General features: G+C 40.4%; 1 protein-coding gene across 6 annotated transcripts in view; it reads right to left on the reverse strand.

Annotated features, from left to right (window-relative positions):
* The window catches only part of TTC13 (tetratricopeptide repeat domain 13), a 91,165-nt gene that overhangs the window by 17,727 nt on the left and 47,782 nt on the right, over positions 1-25,656 (reverse strand). For all 6 annotated transcript variants that reach the window (XR_009867929.1, XM_062210597.1, XM_062210596.1 and 3 more), the window contains 9 exons: positions 24,526-24,608; positions 20,596-20,737; positions 19,834-20,008; positions 18,383-18,539; positions 7,898-8,028; positions 6,923-7,055; positions 6,273-6,365; positions 4,202-4,285; positions 3,290-3,374 (listed from right to left, as the gene is read on the reverse strand). Coding sequence is in view for 5 of the 6 variants with exons in the window: in XM_062210597.1 (XP_062066581.1) it covers positions 3,290-3,374; positions 4,202-4,285; positions 6,273-6,365; positions 6,923-7,055; positions 7,898-8,028; positions 18,383-18,539; positions 19,834-20,008; positions 20,596-20,737; positions 24,526-24,608 (1,083 nt within the window). In the remaining variant the exon portion in view is untranslated. The remainder of the gene's footprint in view (positions 1-3,289; positions 3,375-4,201; positions 4,286-6,272; positions 6,366-6,922; positions 7,056-7,897; positions 8,029-18,382; positions 18,540-19,833; positions 20,009-20,595; positions 20,738-24,525; positions 24,609-25,656) is intronic.

Genomic DNA, 25,656 nt, shown 5'->3' on the forward strand with positions numbered 1-25,656 from the left:
AGCAGAAATGTGCAAACACTGGTTCATGCCAATTCTCACTGAATCCGCACAGTGGACTAGGAAGAGTAGGCAGGATCTGGATCTAAGAGATCACAAATGAGTCTGGGAGGCAAGGTCCAGCCTGACCTGCTGAGCGGGGAAGCAGCAGGGTGGGAACAGGAACACAGGCCCTAGACCTCCAGTCCAGGTTACACAGTGGATGATAACCACACCTGGAGGGATGGAGATGTACTTTAACTTGGCTGTTCATCAACACATATTGCACATTTCAGTGAAGCTGTCAACAGTATCACATTTCACCAAATACTTTGTTTTGTAGACGCCTATGTGTGTCTTGTAAAATGCCAATACAAGTATATCTATAATCCAGGCATACGGCTAGATGTACAACACTGAAGTGGAAGGTCACTCCCACCACCAAGGGGGACAGGCACCTTGCAGACGAGGCACCGTCCTACACGCTAAGTGACAATGTTCTTGTAGGTTTTCTTTTCTCAACTTTATTTATTTATTTTTTTGAAAAGCAGAGAGACACAGATAGCTCCCATCTGCTGGTTCCCTTCCCAAATGCCTGCAACAGCTGGGGCTAGGCCAGGGCTGAAGTCAGAGGCCTGGAAGTCAATCCAGATCTCTTATGTGGTTGGCAGGAACCCAATTACTTGAGCTATCACCACTGCCTCCCAGGATCTGCATTAGCAGGGAGCTGGAATTAGGAGCCAGAGAAGGGAATCAAACTTAGTTACTCCAATGAGGGATGAGGTGTCTTAGCCATTAGACTAAACACTTGGTTTCTTTTTAAATAAAGGCATGTATCAAATATCACAATCTCTCTAGGCTGATTTTGTGTTCTAATACCATAGTAAACATAAATGCCTAAAATATCCAAAGGAAAGCAGCTGGAATACTCTGAGACACACCACAGTTTTCTTTTTTTTTTTTTTTTTTTTTTGACAGGCAGAGTGGACAGTGAGAGAGAGACAGAGAGAAAGGTCTTCCTTTTGCCGTTGGTTCACCCTCCAATGGCCGCCGCGGTAGCGCGCTGCGGCCGGCGCACCACACTGTTCCGATGGCAGGAGCCAGGTGCTTATCTTGGCCTCCCATGGGGTGCAGGGCCCAAGCACTTGGGCCATCCTCCACTGCACTCCCTGGCCACAGCAGAGAGCTGGACTGGAAGAGGGGCAACCGGGACAGGATCGGTGCCCCGACCGGGACTAGAACCCGGTGTGCCGGCGCCGCAAGGCGGAGGATTAGCCTGTTGAGCCACGGCGCCGGCCACACCACAGTTTTCTATTATGGCATATGCAGTGGCTCTTCTCTGGGGACAGTGGGGATTTACGGGAGACTTTGGTTGTCAACAGTGATGGATGGACTGGGGCCAAGACTGCCAGATGTCCCACAGTGCAGGCAACAGCCACACATTACACATGACATCCCAGTGTCCCACTGGGCTTTCATATAGGTGAAGAACCTGTTTATAATGTAATAATTACATGGTCCTAAAATGAGACTCTGTTTTATACTTACATACTAACTCTTACACACAGTTTTAATACACCCTTAGTTTTCCAGGAATGTAAATATCGTAAGTTCAAGAAAGAGCATAGTTAGGTTTTTTCAGGTGTGTAGTTTGGAACTCATCTCTGGAACTTTACTGAGTGTGGTTTGCCATTTCAAAGAATCAAATCTCCAACAACAATGTAGCTCAAGAAGACACAGGGCTGCACTTGTGGTGTGTCACATTCAGCCTGACTAATCACAGAGTAGCTGGGGGCTACTTCTTTAGGGCTTCTTGAGTAGGCATGGCTAAATGCTGACACACATTGAAGTACACACAATTTGAATATAAACTACTTCACTCCACTGGGGCACTATGTTGACTTTTTGAGTAGGTGGAACATATGCTCTCTGATTTTCTCCTTAGTGCGGTAAAGTACTTAGTAAACAAGCATTCACAGATATTTACTAAGTGTTTCGAGTCTGAGAAAGTTGAGGACCACTGTGTTAGCTCATCAAATCCTCACAACCTCCCCTGAGGTAGAACCAGCCAGCGGCCTGTTCCCTGTCCAGCATCCCCCTCTAACACTAACTAAATCTAGTTATAGGCTAAACCTGTGGTGTATTGTGAGCTGATTACCAACCTGATGCTCAGATGACTGACTTTTCAATCCTAGAATTTCCTTTTGGTTCTTTTAATAGTTGCCATGTCTCCTGAGATTCCCCAGGGAATTGACATTTAATAAATATAAAGCAGGCTAGTTTTGAAGTTGATAATTTTGGATAGCCTGCAAATGATGCTATAAAACACTCAAATTGTCCTTGGCAGAAAAAAATGTTCCCTGCTCCTACTTCAAAGGGTAAATGAATTTTGTTTGGCAGGTAGTCAAGTCACCAGCAGATCCAGAATCCTTTTAGGCTTGGTTTACTCTTGGTTAGAGTGGTCTATTTAGAAACTTCCCCTAGTCTTTGCATGTCAACCTTCCTGTATAGTGCAACCCTACTCCTACTGTGTTTCCGTTCTGGTGTCTAAATCTAAATGCCCCAGGTGTTCTCAGGATCAGTCCACCATGGAGAGGACAGGATTACAGTTCTCACTTCTGTAAGCCTGATGCCTGTGTTCGGCATGTACTCCCACAGTAGCCACTCTCTGCCGAGCCTCTCAGTCTCTCACTGCAGGTGCACGACCCAGCTCTCAGCCAAGGATGACAAGGAATGCACATACTGACATGTGGACACTCCCACTCTGCACAGCCTGCTCCTTTTGTATTCTCTGTTCTGCAAATGCCAGTCACTTCAGCAGATCATGGCACTCTGCTTGGGCACCACACACCTGTATGGTGGTCTAGCTCCAAGCAGAGATCTAAGGCAAAAAAATGGGGCTCACTTTGTTTTTTGTTTCTCTTAAGACTCACAATTTATTATAACTGTCGAATGTTTGAGAATAGTTACCTTGTATCTTGCCCAGTTTTATGACTGTTATAGTGTAGAAAGGCAGTCAAATATCATTTACTCAACTGTGGCCAGAAGCAGTTAAGTTTTATGTATTTTCAGTTTTCTTCTGTTTTCTGTACAACTGTTTCCTAACAAATTAGTTTTTCTACTTGAGTCTAATGCATGTGTTTATTTTATTTTAATTATTCAGAATGTATTCATATTAGCAATTTCAACAGCATGCCTTATGAATTTTAAAACACAGTATATAAACAAACATCCATTTAATAATTATTATTTAAGAGCACTATTGGGATTTCCCCCCTAAAAACACCTACTGTAATTTTGATGATAAATTTACCTTCATAATTGGAAGGAGGTCTTCTACTTTGTGTACCTTTTCCAGAGCTTCTCTAACTTCCAACAATCCTTTAGGATTATTTGCTCTTAAAGAGAGAAAGAGGGAGGGAGGGAGGGAGAGAGAGGGGAGAGAGAGGGATGGCAACTGAGATTAATCCAGAAATGTAATAATTATGCAAGTGTCTGTAATTTAAGTAAACTGTGAAGTATGAGTACCTCAACATTCAGAAATGGTGGGCTATAACAGAAGTTTCTAGATAATGAGGCAGTTTAATCCTAATGAGTTTTGTGCTGCAGATGAGAATCAAGGAAACAGCAGCCCATCCAGGGGGCAAAGTAGAGAAAAGCAGAACAAAGGACAGCCAGTGTTTGTGTATACGTGTACGTGTGAGTATGGGTTTGGCCACAAAACTTCGATTATCCTATTCCAATGCTGAAATTAAAAGTACATTTTTCCCTCTTCGCTTTCTGCTTAAAGGAAAGTACCCTGATAGGTTTTTAGATCAATTTTACATTTATTTGCTGGAGGTATTTAACCATTCAGAACTTTTCTCTCCAGAGTTCTGCTCACTGCTGCATCTACACCATCCTGATTTTCAAGGGAGGGAGAATGAGTATTAAAATGGAAATCCTTAACAAATAAATTCAAAGAAATTTCCTAGTTTTTAAAAGAAAGAGACTAGGAAAATTACAATATTGTATGTAAGGTTCAAAGCACATCAATTAAGGTCCACAGAGTTTGTGAAGTGATTAAAAAGAAGTGACTATGAAAAACTTTGTGATTTTAAATACTATGTAAAAATGTGACAGTTTAGTTGTCAGTGGGCTTAATTTCCAGTTTCAAAAATATAAAAAATGTAAAAGACATGAAATAAGTCCATTATTTCTATGAAGGAGAAAACTGAAGACCTACCCATGATAAACAAGAATTCTATCTTTAATAAAATGAAGTATTTTTTCAAAATATTCCAGATATCTCATGTTAATCACCTGACCCCTGGAAGGCAAAGATAATAAAGTTAAAATTCTTTTTACAAAGCATTGTGTCTAAACAACATCTAATTTCAAGCTAATTTTAAAAAACAATTAGAGAACTGTGAGAATGATATAGCCAAAAAAAAAAAAAAAAAAAAGGTCTGAAAGAGAAATTCACCAGGCAAGGAACTGTCACAAGATCCACAACAGGAAGAAAATTCCCCCAAGTAGTTAAATGAAGTTCAGACTCTGATGTCATTGCTTCTACTCACTGTAAATATGATTTTCCTCACCTTTAAATGCCTTTTGTCAATTTCTTTTAAACTCTCCCCTACAACTTTACGTCCAGCCAACACACTGAGTCCCTCCCAGGTTCCCCACGAACGTAACTGTCAAGCAAGAACTTACTGTGCTGCGCTTCTCTGGGCTCTACTCCCCCAGACATGTTGCTCTCCTTTTTCTCTAGGTGTTACCTGGCCTACTAGGACAATCGCATACCTGAGCTGAAAGTCAGCCTTTTTCTAATCCCAGGCCCTCTTCCCCCCATTTTTAACCCACCACCGTGTTCCTGACTCTACTTTCTCAATATCCACTTCTCCAGTCACTACCAGACTTTCAAGACCTTTGCACTCGTTCATCTGAATTACTATACAACTTTCTAACCTTTTCCCTTGCCTCCAAGATCGCCACACCTCTCAAATTTATTGTGTCATCTGATCCAAACCAATCATCCATGCATGTAAATCTGTTCATGGCAGTTTCTTGCTTAGAATTCATGAATGACTCACCACTATCTTCAGGAACAAAAGAATCCTTAGCATGGAAAAAAAAGATATTTATGTTGTGGCATCTATCTTTCTAGCCTCAATTCTTGACATTCCCTAAACTACACACTAATCACCAGGTAGAATGAATGAGTCAGTTTCCCAACCATGCCAAGCTCACTGTGGGTCCATGCCTAATCACCTTCTCTCTCTCTTTTCCATTTCCACACACCTGAAGGCTGGATCCCTTCTTTGTATTCTCATGGCATCCTATACATGTGACCACCATGACTCTTAACGTAACACACAGAGGTTGTTTAATGGTCGGCCTTCTTCACTAGACTGTGAGCTTTCGAGCCAGGGGGACTGTTTCCCTTCTACCTTACCAACAAGCAGCAAAGCACACTGACTAAAAGACAGTGGCCTTCAGTTAGAGCAAGTTGATTGAGTTTACCTATAAATGTTACAAATTATTCCACGAGCAAGAGAAAGATACAAGTCACAAGGGGAAAATAAACTTACTTCCTAGAAATAAAAACATACATATATATATAAAGACATTTCCACTGAAACCCAAACTTAAATGTCAAAGTTGAACAGAATAAGACTTTATTAATTCAGGTTTCTGGAACTAGAAGCATTTTAGATGTGATACAACCACCATATTCACTAAAAGACTGGCTAACTAAATGGGTACCCTTGGAGTTAATGCTATTCAATATATACTCATCATTTATTTAAAGAACAGCTAAGTACATGAAGAAAGGCTAGAGGTGAGCACTGTGCCCGTGAATCCAACTTGCAGAGCCTCTGGACAATGCAGCCGCCCTCTAGTAACCCAACTTGCCCTCCAAGGAAGGGAGTGACTTTAGTGACCAGCTAGTTATTTATGCAAGCCCTTTGTGTGCTGGGGGTGAGGGAGGAGCCTTTCCCCTATAAGTATAATGTTTTCCATTTGATCACTTTCCATAGTGTTTTAGGATCCCTTTAAGACTGGTACTCTAGACAACAATCTGGCCGTCCAACTTTCAACTGCACTCGGCTTCAGAGGTCTGGGGAAGGAGCACGTTGCATTTTCCTACACCTGGACTAACAGAGGAAAAGCAGGCAGGAATGTGCACGTGAAGAGACAATTCACAAGTTTCCTTCTCAAAACGTCACCAGGAAAGGAGGAATAGGTCTGTTAAGAACAAGCTCCTCTGGACACAGGAAAGATGCACAAAAAAAAAAAAATAAAAATCACACCTGATTAAATTGATATGGTTGTTGAAGCCTCTGCTAAGACTCCGTGCTGGCATTTGATCTAGCCACAACACAGGCTGGTCTGGGTCAGCAATCCTACAAAACAGAGCACGTTAAAGTGGAAGACATTACAAAACCTAGAAAGGTCCAAAAGCATTCAAAATAAAATATGGAAATCTTTGCAAAAGTGGAGGTAAAGCAACTGCTAGTCCATTACATCAAAAAATGTAACATCCAACTTGCAAATTCCAAACAGATGTTCAAATTGGACCAGTAAGAAGCCAGTAAAAGTTTGTTATGAGAGCATTATTTTTCTCATGAGAGTGAATACCAAGGGTTCCTCCTATAAACTTGCTGGTTCGCCAGGCACATATTTAACCATAAACGAACTGATACACAGAAGTTCCTGCAGAGGTATCACAGGTAACAATATGCTCTTTCAAAAAGAGTGCCTTTTTCAATAACTCCTATTTCATAATTATTAGTTGGGTGTATTTCAAAGAGCAAAGATGTCAACATTTTCTGATGATATTTACTGAGGAAAATCTAATTCATAACTTCTATTGTTGGTAAGCAAAGCAGGGTTCAAAACCAATTAGCTAGAAATTATATTATTGTATAAGACTTCTAGATCATTTTCAGTTAAATGTTACCTTCTCCATTTCACTGCAATATCAAACATATCTCTCCATTGCATCAACCGTGTTTTTCCATTCATTCGAACTTTGGAGTTGGTCCACGTACGCTGGACAGCTTGCATCACTTCCAAAGCTGCCAAGCCCATAGCTACGAGAAATATTGAGAACACACTGTAGAACTACACTTGAGGAGGACTGATTTTCCCCTACTTTACAGAGTCTCAGTGACAAGCACTGGAAATATAACAAGACCCAAGGTATGTCTCAGTCCTGGAGCCGAAACCTGTCAGAGGAAACCAGAAACACTCCAAGTTCTGTCCTCCCAATTCTGCCTCCTGTTGAAACAACTGGAGGTTCAAATTCTTCCTCACTCATATAGTAAGAAAATAGCTCCCAAGATCAGCTGTTTTACCTATAGTGAGAACCTAAGGCCCATTCTGCAGATCTATACCAACTGCAATAAAACCAAGGCTGGAAGCAGCCTTCTTTCAGAATTCAGTATGAATGATTCAGTGTCTCTGCTCTGATCACATAGAGAATATGATCAAGCACAATAAAGAACACACACATTTTAAAGTATAATACAATTTAACCACTCTGCTCTTACGTCAGAAACACTGCTATTGAAAGAGTTTCCAGGGCCGGCCCTGTGGTGGAGTGGGCTAAGCCTTCACCTATAGCACCAGAATCCCATTTGGGCACCGGTTCTAGTCCCAGCTGCTCCTCTTCTGATCCAGCTCTCTGCTAAGATTTGGGAAGGCAGTAGAAGATGGCCCAAGTGCTTGGGGCCCTGCACCCTTGTGGGAGACCTGGAAGAAGCTCCTAGCTCCTGATTGGCTCAACTCTGGCCATAGCAGCCAACTGGGGAGTGAACCAGCAGATGGAAGACCTTCCTCTCTGCCTCTCCCTCTGTCTGTTAACTCTGCCTCTCAAATAAATAAAATCTTTTAAAAAAAGAAGAAGAAGAAAGAAAGATAATTTCCAGAATACCTCTGTGTATTCTCTTATTTGGCAGGAAACCAGGTGTCTCATACTGCATCAGAGATCCCAAACGATCAGCTACGCAAATCAGCTCCTGTACTTCAGGCTTGTAACTCTCAAAATTCTGATGTAACACATCTCTGGAAGAAACATCACATACATGATAAGGATGGTCACAACCATTTGGTAATCAATTTTACCCGAAAAGCAACCACTTCCCCCACTGGAAGACCAATGGAGAAATCTATGATCACATGATCCTTACTCCAGTGATTAGCACCTAACCATAAACAAATTAAAAGCAGCAATCTTTATGAGCGTACACAGCTACTATCACATGTTGGTAACACTGAGAACTAGTGTAAAGTTAAGAAGATATTCTTACCACTGTGTCTCCAGAATACATATCTGCATAGACTATCTTATCAATAAGCAACCCGATCTTCACCCTTTGTCCATCCCCTCCCTGATTCAAGGGGTACAGCAAAGTATACTTGGAATGATGTATTTAACTACTACTGTTGAGTTGCTAACCTGTTTAGTGTAAGATTTTATTTATTTATTTTAGAGGTAGAGTGACAGCCCGAGAGAGGGAGAGACAGAGAGAAAGGCCTTCCATCTGCTGGTTTGCTCCCCAAACAGACGCAATGGTCAGAGCTGGGCATATCTGAAGCCGGGAATCAGGAGCTTCCTCTGGGACCTCTATGTTGGTTCAGGGGTCCACGCACTTGGGCCATCCTGCTTTCCCAGGCCATAGCAGAGAGCTGGATCAGAAGAGGAGCAGCTGGGACACAAACCAGTGCCCATATGAGATGCTGGCGCTTCAGGCGGAGGCTTAGCCTACTATGTCACAGTGCCAGCCCATTTAGTGTTTTTAATACCTGGGTTGCAATTCTAAGTTATATACTTTTTTAGGAGGTCTGCAAAACTCCTCAGGCTCAATAATTCACTAGGAGGGTTCAGAGGACTCAGCATAATCAGGCTTATTTATGAAAGGAAAAGGACACCAACCAGAATCACCAAAGTGACCACATGGGGCAAAGTCTAAAGAAAACCAGGTACAAGTTTCTTAGGGTGCTCTCCCACTAAGTCACACAGAACGCGCTAAGTTATCCAGCAGTTAGTTCTGATGACACATGTAAAATGCCACCTTCCAATGAAGCTCACTAGAAATTCAGTGTCCAGGGTTATTTGTTTTATTTTGCTTTTTAATTTACTTGTTGGAGAGATGGAGAGAGACAGCTCCCATCTGCTGATTCACTCCTACATGATTCTCTACTGAATATACACAGGAGCAGAGTCTTTCGTAGGATATGCAAATGTTCAGTCCCACTAGATAATGACAAGCTGCTTTCCAAAGTGGCTATAACAGTTTATATTCTCATCAGGAAAATGTAATGGCCACAACAGCCAGGGGGCTGCAGCGGGCAGCCAGGTTTCCCACATGGGTGACAGGAGCCCACCTTCAGCTACTACCCCAGTCACCCAAGGGCTACATTCACAGGAAGTTGCAATCAGGACCCAGAGTCAAGAGTCAAACCAAAGTGGGATGTAAATGCCTTAACTGCTGAGCCAAACATGTGCCCCGAGCGCCCAGATATTTGGCTGATTACATAGGAACCTCCTGCCTGTCAAGTACTCAAATGCCAGAGACTGAGAAGGGAAGCAGGTGTTCAGCATAAACCACACTATTTTTACAAACAGCTTGGGCACAATGAGCCACTGGTATCAGCTCTGGGGATAGTGGGCACCCTCTTGAATAGGTTCTCAGATGCTAATTAAGGGCCACTCTTGCAAGCAGGCCTTCCCAGGACAGCGGTCACAGGCCAGCTATGCTCACTCTTGTACACATAGGTATTTTGCAAAAAGGGGTGGAAGAGAACATACATGACCCTTGTGAGCAATCAATTTGTTAATTTTTAACTATGCGGTAACTAAGACAAATATAAAAGCATATGACCCCCATTGCCTAATTTAACAGCTAGAATCATTATGCAGTTCTCTATTGTGTGCTACTTTCTACTTCATTCTCTTGCCTCCCAGCCAGAGGTAACTTACCTTGAGTTTTGGCCCATGATCCCCTTACCTTTTTAAAAAACAGGTTTGCTACCTATGTATTATCACTTAACAATATACTCCACAGTTTTGTTTATGAGCTTTAGGAAAAGTGCTGTGGCAGTACAGCCTACTGACTTGCTGTTTTTACTCAACATATTTTAATTAACATTGTGGCACAGGCCGCGTGTTTATACTGCCGTTTAATATCCCATTGTGTGACTGTTAGCACATTTACCCTTTCTTCTGTTGATGCACATTTGGGTTGAATTCCAGTGTTTAGTTGTGAACAAAGGCTGTTATCCACAGTTTTGTACAGGTCTCCCCTAGTAAGCACGTGTACAAGTACAAGGCTCTCTGAATATGCACAGGAGCAGATAGATTCCTACGTACGATATGCAAATGCTCAGTTATACTGGATGACAAACTGCTCTCCAGTGTTGCCTGGGACAATTTACTCTCTCACCAGGAGTATATAAAGGATCCCTGGGACCCTCCTTTGGGCCAATATTACTATTATCAGAAATTGTGATATTTGTTCATCTAATGAGTAAAAAAAAATCTTGTGTGGTGGTCTTAATTTACAACCTTTTAAGTATCTTTTCATGTTTAATTGCAATTCATGGTTTTTCCTTGGTGAAATTACCTGTTTAATGTCTTTTGTGTACTTTTTCTATTGATTGTCTTTTAATTTGTAGAGATTCTTCATAAGTTTGTATACTAATTTTTGATATAGGTTGCAAGTATCTTTATATCCAGTTTGGGCTTATCTTTGCATTCATATGGTCATTTTTGTTGAATAGAAGTTCTTAAAGCCAATATGGTCCAATTTATCCATGTTTTTTTGTCTCAGGTGCATGTTTTCTATATTTCGACAAAGAAATCCTTCTCTACTTCAAAAATCATAAAAGCTTTCACTTATATTGTCTTCTAAAACTTAAAATATTTAGTGATTCATATTTAAGGTTTTTATACATCTGGACTGTGACTGCTATCTATGCCATCAAGAAAATCGACTTGATTTTACTCAAATAACCTAAGCGGCTCTCTCTCACTTATCAGAGTCCTCTTCTCATCTACGATACTTGACTGAGGCTGCCTATTCTGCTCCTTTAAACTGCTCATTCAGTCTAAGAGCACTCTATCTTCATTGCTATAGTACGTCTTGCCTCATGGTAGGATGATCCCTCCATGCTTGGGCATCATCTTCTTTGGGGGAATCTTGATTATTCCTGATTCTTTGTTCTTCCACAGAATTTATAGAATTGGCTCAACAAGTTCCTCGAAAAAACTTTTGGGATTCCGAATGACATTTCATTGAATCCATATAGATGTTTTCAAACTTCCAAATGAACAGTATTTTTCTCCATTTATACTAGTCCCCCTTATTTGTGCTCTCATTTTCTGCAGTTTCAGATACCAATAGTCTAAAAATATTAAATGGGAAATTCCAGAAATAAACCATTCATGAGTTTCAACTTGTAGGCCATTCTGAGCAGCGAGGTGAAGTCTCACGCCTGCTGCTCTATCCTGCTCAGAATGTGGATCATCCCTTTATCCAGCATGTCCACACTGTACACCAACCACCCAGCAGTCACTTAACAGCCATCCGGGTTATAAGATCAAGTGTCACAAATTGCAGTGCTATGTTCAAGTAAGTCTTACTTTAGTTAATAATAGCTGGAAAGCACAAGAGCAGAGACGCTGACAATTCAGATGTGCCAAAGAGAAGCTGTGAAGTGCTTCCTTTAAGTGAAAAGTGAAAGTTCATGACTTCAGGGAAAAAAAGAAATCATAAGCTGAGTTTGCTAGGATCTATACAATATTTTGAAAGACAGAACATTTACATAGCCTTTATTGTTACCTTGTTCTACTTTATTATTGTTAATCTCTTACTGTGTCTACTGTATGAATTAAACTTTATCATACGTGTGTCTGTATAGGAAAAAACATTAAATATAGGGTTTGACACTACCCAGTGTTTCAGTAATCCACTACTGAATATATTCTCCAAGGATAAAGGGGACTATTGTATTTTTTCCCTTAGTAACCTTCAATTTATTTTTATGATGATGTTCATTCAGGTTTTGCACATATTTTGTAAGATTTACTTCTAAGCATTTATTGCCATTATAGATGTTTTCTGTTTGTTGCTCATATGTAGCAATGCAATTGATTGTTATACACTATCAACCACTTCACTGAATTCTTATCATTTGCTCTATAGATCTTCTAGGTCTTCTTTGTAGAAAATCATGTGTTATGGGAGGGGGAAGCCATTGTAATCCATAAGCTGTACACTGGAAATTTATATTCATTAAATAAAAGTTAAAAAAAAAAAGAAAGAAAATCATGTGTTCTAAACACAATGATGTAGGGCCGGCACTGTGGAGTATTGGGTAAAGCCGCTGCCTGCAGTGCTGGCATCCCATCTGGGCGCCAGTTTGAGTCCCGGCAGCTCCACTTCCCATCCAGCTCTCTGGTATGGCCTGGGAAAGCAGTCCTTGGACTCCTGCACCCTTGTAGGAGACGCAGAAGAAACTCCTGGCTCCTGGCTTTGGATTGGTGCAGCTCTGGTCGTTGCGGCCAATAGAAGAGTGAACCAGCAGATGGAAGATTTCTCTCTCTCTCTACCTCTCCTTCTCTCTCTGTGTAACTCTGACTTTCAAATAAATAAATCTTTAAAGAAAAAAAAATAAACACAATGACAGCTTTCTGCCTTCTTTTCTAATCCCCAAACTAACTTATTTTTCTCCTCTGTACACTATGTAGAAACTCTAGTTCACCGTCTCAAAAACAAAAACCAAAACAATGATCTTGGGATTTTTTTCATCTTACTCCTGATTCTAACATAAATGCACCTATCACTTTCTTAGGTAAAGTGTTTGATATGATATTTTAAAATTTTTATTTATTTATAATTTTGAAAGGTTGAGAGACAGAGGCAGACAGAGTCCTCCCATTTGTTAGTTCACTCCACAAATGCCTGCAGCAAGTGGGGCTGTGCCAGGGTAAAGCCAGGAGCTGGGAACTTAATCCAAGTATCCCACGTTGGTAGGAGGCACCCAATCACTTGAGCCATCACCTGCTGCCTCCCAGGCTGCAGATTAGAAGAAAACTGGAATCAGAGAGGAGCCAGCCCAGGCATTTTGGTATGGAATGCAGAAGTCCCAAGCTGCATCTTAACTGCTATACCCAATACCAATATCTTCTATGGGTTCTCAATAGTTATACTTACCAGGCTAAGGATATATTTTATTTTTTTTTTTAGCGTAAGAGTTTATACCTTTTTAAACCATGATTGACATTTAATTCTTCCTTAGTTAGTTTCTATCATCTATTAAGAAAACTGCACTTTTTTCTCCTTTATCTGTTAACTGGCAATTACATTTACACATTTTCCTTCTTTCTTTCTTTCTTTTTTTTTTTTTTAAACCACCTATTTATTTGAATGGCAGAGTTACAGACAGAGAAGGAGAGAAAGAGATTTTCCATCCTCTAGTTCACTCCCCAGATGGCCACGATGGCAAGGGCTGGGCCAGGCCAAAGCCAGGAGCCTAGAACTGGATCTATCGAGATCTCCCAGATATATTATTAGCAGGGAGCTGGATCAGAAGTGCAGCAGCCAGGACTAGAACTGGTGCTCATATGGGAAGCCAGCATTGCAGGCAGTGGTTTACCTGCTACACAATGCCAGCCCTGACACTTACACATTTTCCCTAGAAAAATCCAATTTGCTACGGCATTATCTTTTTCAAATTTTTAAATTTATTTATTTGAAAGACCAAGAAAGAGAGAGGGAGAGGAACAGGGAGAAGGTGAGGGAGAGAATGAGGAGGAGGGAGGTAGGGAGAGATATCTTCCATCTGCTGGTTCATTTCACAAATACCTACAACTGCCAGGGCTGGGCCAGGCCCAAGTCAGGAGCCCAGAACTCATCCTGGATCCCCTAAATGGGTGGCAGGGAGCCAAGTACTTGAACCACCATCTGTTGCCTCCCACACTGTGCTGAATCACAATTGAAGCCATAACTCAAAGCAGACGCTCTGTTCTGGGAGGTGGGCAGCCTAATCGCTGCATTAAATGCTTGCCCCTGGCATTATTGTTTTTCATACACATAACGTCTAATTTTGTTTGCACACACAATCGTTGGTTTTGGCATAAAATTATACTGTGTCTACAAAAAACTACTTGGGAACATGAACTTCTATTCTCTTGACCATCTGATGAGTCACTCCCATAACATATGTGAGCTTGGTGATTGTGCTAAGTGTACATGTAAGTGTGTGAGAGTGGGAGTATTTTTAAGTATCAATTTAATATAAAATATTTTTAAATATTGGTATTTTAAAATATCAATTCAATATCTTCAATAATTGTAGGTTCTATTTAGGTTTTATTTCTTTTCAAGTCAGTTTGGTAAATTGTGTTTTTCTAGGAATTAGATCATTTAGAATTTATTTGTGGGGCCGGCTCTGTGGCACCAGCATCCCATATGGACTCCAGTTCTAATCCTGGCTGCTCCTCTTCCAATCCAGCTTCTGCTGTGGCCTGGGCAGTGGAAGATGGCCCACGTCCTTGGGCCCCTGCACCCACATGGGAGACTGGGAAGAAACATCTGGCTCCTGGCTTCAAATCAGTGCAGCTATGGCCATTGCAGCCATTTGGGGAGTGAACCAGTGGATGGAAGACATTTCTCTCTGTCTCTTCTCTCACTGTCTGTAACTCTGCCTCTCAAATAGATAAATCTTTAAAAAGAATTTATTTGCACACAAATGATCATGGAATTCTCTTATTAGTATCTAATATCTGCTAAGCTCTGGTTATGCCCTTTTTTATAATTTCTAATAGTTTGGATTACTTGTTTTTATTGTTAAAAAAAATCAATCTTACCAGAAACTTGGCTATAACTTATTATTTTTTAAAAGATTTATTTATTTATTTGAAAGGCAGAGACAGAGAAGGAGAGGTCTCCCATCCACTGGTTCATTCTCTTAATGGCCACATCAGGCGGAGCCAGGAGCTTCTTCTGTGTTTCCCACAAGGGTGGAGGGGCCAAAGGACTTGGGCCATCTTCTACTGCCTTCCCAGGCCATAGCAGAGAGCTGGATCAGAAGTAGAGCAGCCGGGACTTGAGCTGGAGTCCATATAGGATTCTGGCTTTGCAGGCAGTGGCTTTACCCACTACACCACAGCACCAGCCCCAGCTATACATTATTTTTTAAAAAACTTTTTTACTTTGGTGAACCTTTCTATTACATTAGTTTTCACTAATTTCTTTCTTTCTTTCTTTCTTTCTTTCTTTCTTTCTTTCTTTCTTTCTTGACAGGCAGAGTGGATAGTGAGAAAGAGAGACAGAGAGAAAGGTCTTCCTTTTGCCGTTGGTTCACCCTCCAATGGCCACTGAGGCCGGCACATCGCGCTGATCCCAAGCCAGGAGCCAGGTGCTTCTCCTGGTCTCCCATGGGTGCAGGGCCTAAGCACCTGGGCCATCCTCCACTGCACTCCCGGGCCATAGCAGAGAGCTGGCCTGGAAGAGGGGCAACTGGGATAGAATCCGGCGCCCCAACCGGGACTAGAACCTGGTGTGCCGGCGCCGCAAGGCGGAGGATTAGCCTGTTAAGCCATGGCGCCGGCCTTCACTAATTTCTTTATTTTTTCTTCCTTCTACTCCTTTTGTTGTGTTTTTCCTAGTCCTTAATTTCAATGTTTATTAACATGCTTCTATTCTAGTATAACATTTAAGGATATTAATGTTCCTCACAATACTGTTTGCACTGTATTCCACAAGTAGTAATATACGGAGTATGTGGAATTTTCATTTTTATTTATTTTTAAAGTATATTTAGATTTCTAACGTGATTTCACTTTAATCTATGTTTCAATATGCATTTTTTTTGACAGGCAGAGTGGACAGTGAGAGACAGAGAGAAAGGTCTTCCTTTACCACTGGTTCACCCTCCAATGGCCACTGCTGCTGGCGCACTGTGCTGATCCGAAGGCAGGAGCCGGGTGCTTCTCCTGGTCTCTCATGGGGTGCAGGGCCCAAGCACTTGGGCCATCCTCCATTGCACTCCAGGGCCACAGCAGAGAGCTGGCCTGGAAGAGGGGCAACCAGGACAGAATCTGGTGCCCCGACCAGGACTAGAACCTGGTGTGCCGGCGCCGCAAGGCAGAGGATTAGCCTATTGAGCCGCAGCGCCGGCCTAGTCTCAAAGTCTTAATGTAATAGTTACATATCCTCCCTCAAAATACTTTACCACTAATTATTCCCTAACTTACTTGCTGATGGAACAAAGACATAAGCCTCAGCCATTCTTCTCATTGCCCAAAAGGTAAGCACTGGAATTTATTCCGTGCCCTTGAATCTCAATTGGGTCTCACACCCTATTGCCTTCACACCCCAGCCCCACATTCTTTCCAGGTTCCCAAGGCCCCACACAGCCACCTGAAAGACCAGTTCTGGGAATTCACCTCCATCTGCTGCCGCCTACCCCCACCCCTAGCCCTAGCCTTCCTAAAATATAAAAAGGCCCGGCCCTGGGATCAGAGACTTCTGCCAAGTGTTCCATCAGTGTACACGCAGTTGGTCACCCAACGCTGCAAATTTATTTTCTCTGAATAAATTTGGTCCGGCTGTAAATCCGTACACTGCCTCCTCTCTATTCTGTGCCTCTTTCCCTAACACTTGCTATTTTTACCTAGTACTTTATTTCTGTCCTTTTTACAACCTTTCAAATTAGATATTATTTTATATAGACAATACATATTTACACTTACCAATTTACCATACTTACCAATTTTTTTTCTTATTATTTCTTCTTGTATCTCAACTCTTCCTTCTGGGAGTATCTGCCTTCTTTAATTACATGCTTTAGAAGTTCCTTTAGTGAATGCCAATTGGTAGTTAGTTCAGGTTTTGATGATTTGAATATTCTTAAAAGGTAGTTTGGGTGGGTTTAGAATTCTAGGTTGAAAATTTTTTTTCAGCACTTCAAAAGTATTACTCCTTTGTCTCACGGCTGCCATTATTAATGTTAAAAGGTTTATTTAGAGAACTGAGTAAGTAGATGATCTATTTTTTCTTTATACTTTTAAGATTTTCCTCTTTATATGCTAGGTATTCTCCAGTTGCCTAAAATGTGTCTAGGTAGGACTTTTTTTTTATTTGCTCTGCCTTTAAAAAATTAAAAATTTATGTTTCATTACTTGTAGAAAATTCGGAGTCATTATTTCTTCAAAAATTGCTTCGCTTCCGTCCTTTCCTTCTGTGATTTCATTCAGATGCCCAATAGATCTTCTTATGTCTTCGCACGTCTCTGTCTTGTTTTTGAACTCTTTGACTCTGTGCTATAGTCTGGATAATTCCAATCACTCGGTCTTCCAGCTGTACAATTTTTTTTCGCATATGAAGTTATCTACATTCTACTTTCTTTATTTCAATGATTATATTTTCTATTCCAAAAAAAATCTAATTATTTTTTTAAAAATCTGCCTGGTCAGTTTGGGTAGTCTCTTGTTTGTGTTTGTGGTTTCTTCACACTTTCTTTAAGCATTTCATTGGAGTTATTTTGAGATCCCTGAAGTCCGCGAGGGTGTAAGTTGCAGGCTGTTGCTTTAGTTCATGTTCATGCACAGCTCTGGTGACCCTGGCTTTTCTCATACTCATGCTTTTAGTCTGTGGAATCACTCGAGGCCCAAACTGGCATTGCTTCATTCCCAGGATGGATTTGCATTTGCTTCTGCTGATATCTTGGGAATATCTCCAATACAAGAGCACTTTAGCCCTAGAATGTTCAGCCAATCTTTCTTACCTATGGCCAAGGCATTCTACTGCAGTAGTTCTTAGACGTGCTTACCCCCGAACACGTCTTCCCTTTTAAATGTGCTTACCATACACTATTCTACTTTGACTTCCCCTCTACCTTTTTTTTTTTTTTTTTTAATTTTTAGAGAATGAGGAGGCTGACCTTTCAAGATTTCTCAAAGTATTGCTAGACTCCCAGGAATAAATTTCTAATCTAGATCTAATTGTTTTGTGGTGAGATAGCACATTAGCACATCTGTTTTTGCCATATTACAGAGGCAGTGGTCCAGCAGTGTAATTTCAAACTTTCAAAATGCTAAATAACTTGTTTTAAAAGTAACACAATAAAAGACAATGCATATCAAAGACTGCCAATAAGTATAAGCACATTTGAAGTTGAAAGGTTGTCCAAAATAAGCAGGGAAGGTCAGGCTAGAAGGAAAGACGACATCCAAAAGTAAGTTTCAAGGTACTTCACACACTGAAAGAAATACTTGTAGACATACAAATTAAAAAAGAAATTAATCAGAAACATGGATAGGAAACAATATACTGATCAAGAAACATGATGATGAACTTAAAACTCAGTTTCAAAATGGAAAAAAGAAGTCATCTGCATTTGAAACACTTACTTTATGTGGGGTTGCAACCCTGGCTGCTCTTCATAGTCTTCTATGAGGAAAGGCAGATTTTTAGCCCAGTGGTCCTTAAAGCTTCCAGGCAGGTCCACATCAATGTTATATTCCGTAAGGGGGGTGTCAAGGTGTGCATGAAGATAGCGAGAATACTCTGCAGAGAGGAATGAGATCTGACACACCCAAACACTACTACAGAGACATGCTTGTAGCCACACACATATATACATTTATATGTATACACATATATACATATAAGCTAGCTGTTATATAATTATAAGGATTCTAAAAGGAGTTTTAAAAATTTTAGTAAGCCATTATTATTATATGATAATACAGGTAACCTGTCACCAACTTGACTTAGTATGACTGAATATAATTCACCTAATCTGAGTCTGCTTTGGCTAAATTTTAACCACCTTCTTACAAAGAAACCTAAGGGCTCATTTTTTTTTTTTTTAAATTCCAGAGTGTGAGAATCCAAGTTCAGTGTCAGACAGAACGTGGTACTCTGTCGACTGATAGATTGAATTTTAATTCATTTAAACTTAAAACCTGGTACTGTAAATTTTATGAAACCTAAATTCAAATAAAGGGTTTCCAGTGAAAATTTAGCATTCAAATTGAAATGCATTTTAAGTATAAAGTATACACCAGATTTTAAAAATTCAATATAAAATATAAAATATATTTATTAAATATAAATTTTTTATATTTTGAATACTGTTTGCATATTAATTATACTGAACTAACATTTTGGATATACTGAATTACATGTATTGGTAACATGTACCTTACCTTTTTTTTTTACTTTTTTAATGATGCTACTACAAATTTAAAATTACATACATAATTTGCAGTTTTTTTCTGTTGTACAGTAATGGTATTGACAACTAATTATAATAAAGGAAAAAAATAGGAGTCTTATATAGAAAACAAAGGTATCTTCATGCATGCAAGAGAAAAGGTAAGGAGACTATGACTACTAAAAGGATAACTAAAAGTGTGCCTTCTTCCTTACTTTAATTTCATTTCACCAGAATAAATGATGAATGGATGACAGATCAAAGATGCCAAATTTACATTAACAGTAAACCTTACAGGGGGTTACTTTCCACCCCCTTTTGTTATCTTTGGATGAAATGTGAAGGAACATGAATACCCCAGAAGATTGTCACATTTAGTTCAAAATATGCTTTGCTAATTCAAGAAATAATTTCCTTAATTTTAGAAAAGGAAAGAAAAAAAGCATAGGGATCAGTAGAAAAAGCTTTAGAATACATGGATTCTATTTAGTCCTGATACCAAGTGATGCCTGTGCCCAAGTTACCTAGCCTCTCTGAGACTCAACTATCCCACATGGAAGAGAAGAGACAAAGGAGTTAACCAGTATGATGCACACAGCTTTGAGCATGAAAATCTAACAGTTCTACAGTATTCTGACTTACCTCGGAGATACTTCACTTTAAGATACTCTGGGCTAGCCTTCTGGCCTGGGAGAGGATCATTTAGCATAACTTTTGTTTGTGCTTTTATCCCTTCATAAAACTGTCCCATTGCAACATGGCTGAGTCCCTTCATATATTGGCATACTTCATTATACGGCTCTAGCTGTAGACACCGCTGGAGCATTGAAGGACAAAATGTTGTATTAGTATCAACACCACTGTTTTTAAAAAAAAAATTTATTTGAAAGGAGTAGAGACAGGGGGAGACATACAGATAGAGATCTCCAATCTGCTGGTTAACTCCCCAAATGCCCACTATAGCAGGGGTTGGGCCAAGCTGACAGCGGCCAGGAACTTCAACCAGGTCTCCCATATGGGTGCATGGATCCAAGGGTGCTCATTTGCAGGAAGCTGGAATTGACATTGGAGCTGGGAGTCAAACCCAGGCACTCCAAAGTGGGATACAAGCGTCCCAAACAGCGTCTCAACCACAAAGCCAAAACACCTACCCCTCAATATGGTTTAAGAAAGCATTGAAATGCTTTATTCTTTAACCTGGAATTAGAAGTTTTCCCTCCAGGTTAAATCACACCAAATATATGTTCTGCAAATCAGCTTGCAGGACAAGGCAATGATATTTTTCTGTTTTTACTGAAGTATACAAACAATTCTTGTTCACTTTTCTCTATTCATTTCACTGAACTCTGTTGAAGAATAACCCAAGAACTCTAATTACAACACTTCTTGTTCACAGAGGCTCACCTTAAAGTTCTTAAGGGCTTCCTGTAAGCTGCCATGGTGATACAGCATCATTCCCCGTAACTGGAGGGTCTGTACATGATTCTGATTGAGCAACAGTGCCTTCTGAAAGCTCTCCGTGGCTGCTTCAAAATTGCCCAGTTCTCTAGGTATTTAATAACAGTTATGAACACACACAGTATAGACATTACAGTAAACACACAGAATCAGCCATCCTCGGAATTATGGTCCAACATATGAGTCTAAGATTCCCTGATGTGAACAGGCTTTTCCCTTTGTTACTTCACCACTTTGTAGCTACAAAGCATTTCATACTTCACAGTCCATTTACTGCTGCTAGCAGCATGTATGCTAGTAGATTAAAGGATAACCACAAAGCTCCTGAAATTCTCTGAGGAAAATTCATTTATTGATTTCCAAATTCAAATCCCTCTCCCTGATTCATGATGGGTTCCAACCCCTAAAAAACTATGTATACATTTTAGTATATATATAAAAATATATTTTCAAAAAGTACACAGACTGTAATCATATACAGGTTTATCATTCTGAATCAAATCACAGGCTTAAAATTATATTTTTTTGGTCTCTGAAGCTACTTCACTTAAAATCTAGTAAATCATTACATAATTTAAAATTCTATTAAAAAGTAGAAAAAAGTGTATTTCAGAATTGTAATTATTCCAGAATGAAAATGATTGTTACTAATCAATCTTATAAATTAAAGAAGTAGCTTCAAAATATTTTATACATGAGTTTTCTATAAATAATGAATAGTTTTAAAAATATAATGCCCAGGGGCTGGTGCTGTGGCATAGCGGGTAAAGCCACCACCTCCAGTGCCGGCATCCCATATGGGCACCGGCTCAAGTCCCAGCTGCTCTACTTCTGATCCAGCTCTCTGCTATGGCCTGAGAAAGCAGTAGAGGATGGCCCAAGTTCTTGGGCCCCTGCACCCATGTGGGAGGCCCAGAAGAAGCTCCTGGCTCCTGGCGTCGGATCAGCGCAGCTCCGGCCTTTGCAGCCATCTGGTAGTGAACCAGCGGACGGAAGACCCCTCTCTCCCTCTCTCTCTCTCTCTTTCACCTTGTCTGTGTAAATCTTTCAAATAAAATAAATAAATCTTTAAATAAATAAATATATATATATATATATACACACACACACACACACACATATATATAATGCCCAGAAGTCAGCTTATGTAGAGCTCTGGCAGCTCTGCCAGCCAAGAGTTGGATCACTGGAAATGGAGCTGCCCTGGAGTCGAAGGACACCCAGGTCAGAGCCACAGATCTTGCTGGCTCTAAATGAAAAGCCTTTCACTTGGCCCATCTTCCAAAGTAACTGCCATTACTAAGAGGACAGCCAAGTAGTCAGTAACATTGCAGGCACAACTGTAAATTTCCTGTTGAAGATGCCACCTGCCTTCACCTGGCCAGATCTCCTCCCAGGCCAGTTAGGATGGAAGTCAACAGGGTGCCTTCCCAAGGAAGTTCACACCTCCCTTAGGATGTACCCCATGGGAAGAGATAGATAGGTCTGGGCCTCTTAACTGGCAAGGCCTTAAAGCCCACTTGATTATCATCAAGTGCCTTCTGTCAGGTTCTATTCGCATTTCAATCAGAAAACTTATTCGTATTTAGGAAGCCACTTTCTTAGGTTCACCAATGACTCTGTCCTTTGTTCTAGATCCTATCCAGTCTACTTGGGGCCTCACTCTTTTTTAATTATAGCCTCAACTCTAACATCAATGGCTCTACTCCTGACCTGTGGATTTTGATGGTCCTTTTCCCCACTTAATGTATGATTGTTCAGAATTTCTCTACAAACAAACCCCTCTACCTGCAAAAGATGAGTGGTTTTTCTCCCAGTCTTGGTTGGGATCAGCTTTAAACCACGTCCATCAAACAGTCTTCACAAGGATCCAGAGACACCCCCCAACACACACCTCATTTCCTCTCCTCTATGAAATCTTCTCATTACTTGGTTAATGCCACTCTTAGGATCATTGGTTGCTATTCTCACCCTGTCTTTTATACTACCATGTCTGTTTAAGTGTTTATAGGAGGTGATAAAGGAACAAAACAAGGCCTTCAGCAACCAGGAGGTCAACCAAATGCTGCTACAGGGATATACTCGGCTCCCCACCCAGGAGACAAAAGCTTAAGACATCACCCCATGCCAGCAGAGTACCTCATTGCCCCACGTCAGTAGAAGTAGCTCTAAAGATAGATCATCATCCCTCTACCCCTCCTGGGTTTCTGGGGCTAATGTAATTGCATACAACTCCTGCTTTATTAAGAACAAAAGGTGGGAATGTTAGTAAAATGGCGCAGTCTATGTGGCACCATCTATGCCTCACTCACCATCTTAGGCCCTGGCCCACAGGCTTTGGTCCTAAGCCCCATGGCCCAATCACCAGTGTCAGCTCCACCCCATCCTAATGGGATTCGCTGCTCCTACTTCCCTGCCCACCTCACCCTCCAACCCCCACCCCCCACAAAGCTTTAACAGGACCTGTTCCTGAACATGCGGCTCTCTCGCGATCTCTCTCGCTCTCCCTCTTATGCTCTCCTTCTCCCTCTTTTCCTTTTTTGCCCCTTTCTTACTGTCTTTCTGGTTTCCCCACCAATAAACCCTTTCCCTTAAAAAAAAAAAGTATATATATAATGCCCACTTGCATTCATACAGTACTTTATAAGATACTTTCAAATCTGTTTTCAATATATATTGACAATTCTATGGGGCAGGAAGGATAAACATCAGTCCTTTAACATCAAAAAACCCAAGTACATTTTCTCCAAGTTAACATAAGGGAGTTTCTCAAGCTAACACACTAGATTAAAAGAAAGCTCTTAAATTTTACTCTTCCTGCAAAAGGCACCTAACAGAGGGAATTTCTATTACTGTCTGTCTTTTCTAGCTTTTCTAGTACCTTTACAAATGAGAAATTTGAAGCTCAGAGACATTAAGGACACACACTTGTGCAACAGCCAAGCCAGATTCCTAAACTGGGAGCTCCTTCTACCACGCCATGCCACATCCTTTTCAGATCACAGAATACTTTTTTTTTTTTTTTTAAGCCAAAAGTCAAAATAGCTCTGTTAGAGGAATGAATGCATGGAGTCAGGAATCCAGGTTCTAGTCACTATTTTTTGTTCTCAACAGAGGGATTTTATAATCATACTTTTTTTCTTAAGATTTATTTATTTATTTGAGAGGCAGAGTTATAGAGAGAGGGAAAGACAGAGAGAAAGGTCTTCTATCCACTGGTTCACTCCACAAATGGCTGCAATGGCTGGAGCTGACCTGATCTGAAGCCAAGAGCCAGGAACTTCTTCCAGGTCTCCCATGTGGGTGCAGGGGTCCAAGCACTTGGGTCATCCTCCATTGCTTTCCCAGGCTATAAGCAGAGAGCTGGATCGGAAGAGGAGCAGCCAGGACATGAACCAGCGCCCATACCAGATGCTGGCGCTGAAGGCGGAGGCTTAGCCTACTACACCACAGCACCAGCCAGTTACCATACTTTCCAATCCCTTTATTATAGGACTCTTGATAGTGATTCGGAAATTAACCTTAGTTATTGTCTAAAAAAGCAGCAGCAGCAGCAGCATCTATAATTCAACAGCTTAAAGTGCCACTATTTAAAACAATAATTCTCAGAGGATTAACATTTCCTAGACATCTGCATCAATCGACCAATCTCTCTATACATTAGTCATTTTTAGAGATAAGAACATGCAACATGATAACATCTGACACGCACCAGAGAATTTACCAACAAGTACATAAGTGCCTATACAATTTTAAATTACCATCTCCTTTTGGCTATGAAACACAATTTCTGTTTCAATAACCCTTTATGGGAGGCTATATGGTCTTCCCACTCTTCACTCTCTCTCTAACCCCAGCTATTGTTACTTTACTTACCTATAGGCCTGCCCCAGACTTTTGTATGCATCAATAAAGTCAACTTTCTGCTTCAAAGCTTCTTTGAAGGATTCAATGGCTTCCTGTAAAAACCATACAGAAAATTATTTCATTTGCATAACTTAAAATTTAATTTTGCTTAAATCACTAAAGAATCTAAATAAATACTATTAATGGTCTCTGACAGATTTTCTTTTTAAATAGGAGGACTTAAAAAGAGAGGTAGAAAATGCAACAAACTATCAGAAGGACTTCATTTCATGCATTGAACAAATGCTTTACTATGAAAAATAAGCCTTAAGTTTTTTCCTTTTAAAATGAGCAAACAGCTTCCATTTTTAACTACTTTATTAGGCCTTTAAGTATTAACAATAACACTTTCATATTAATATTATTTCTTTAATTAATAAAGGCCCTATAGACCAAAAGTAAACCTAATAGCTGAGTAACAGAATTCAAAATCTTCAGAACTAGCAGCATTTAAAATTGAACCAATGAAAGAGACAAAAAAGAAAGCCCAAGGGAGGATTGAGTATAAAACAAGCAAAATAGATCCTACATTGCCCATCTGAAAGATTTCGACCTCCAAGGAAAAATAAACAGTAACACAACATAGAACAAAAACCACAAGGTTGGGGCATTCAGGGCACAGCTTCTGCCTGTTGAATATCAGGTCTGTGTCTGAGGAAGTGAGAACTTCTACACAGGCAGTAGGCATTGGCAGCACCTCAGGAGCCGCACAGTGCACTTGGCAACTGCCTGTAACTCCCTCCCTCTCTGTGAAAACAATGAATGAAATGCTACGCTTTATTCTGTTAAGAAAAAACAACCTAGACTTAAACTACTGCTGAATGGATTCCCCACTGTGACTTAATTATTTACTGTAATTATGAAGACAGTTCACATTTTTACCCAGGAAATGGCATACGTTACTAAGGTTAAGTGCTATGAAGTATCATGGTCTCTAATAGCTTTAATGAAAAAGATTTTACTCTAGATAATTCAGACCTGTTCAGATAACACATAGGAAGAACTACAAAAGATGTCCTATGCCTTGCACATGGTAGGCACTCAATAAATATTTAATGATTTGGTAGCTACACAAAATAGTTTTGCAAAAGTAATACAATC

This window comes from Lepus europaeus, chromosome 14 (assembly GCF_033115175.1).
Source record: "Lepus europaeus isolate LE1 chromosome 14, mLepTim1.pri, whole genome shotgun sequence".
In the NCBI taxonomy this organism is placed as follows: Eukaryota; Metazoa; Chordata; class Mammalia; order Lagomorpha; family Leporidae; genus Lepus; species Lepus europaeus.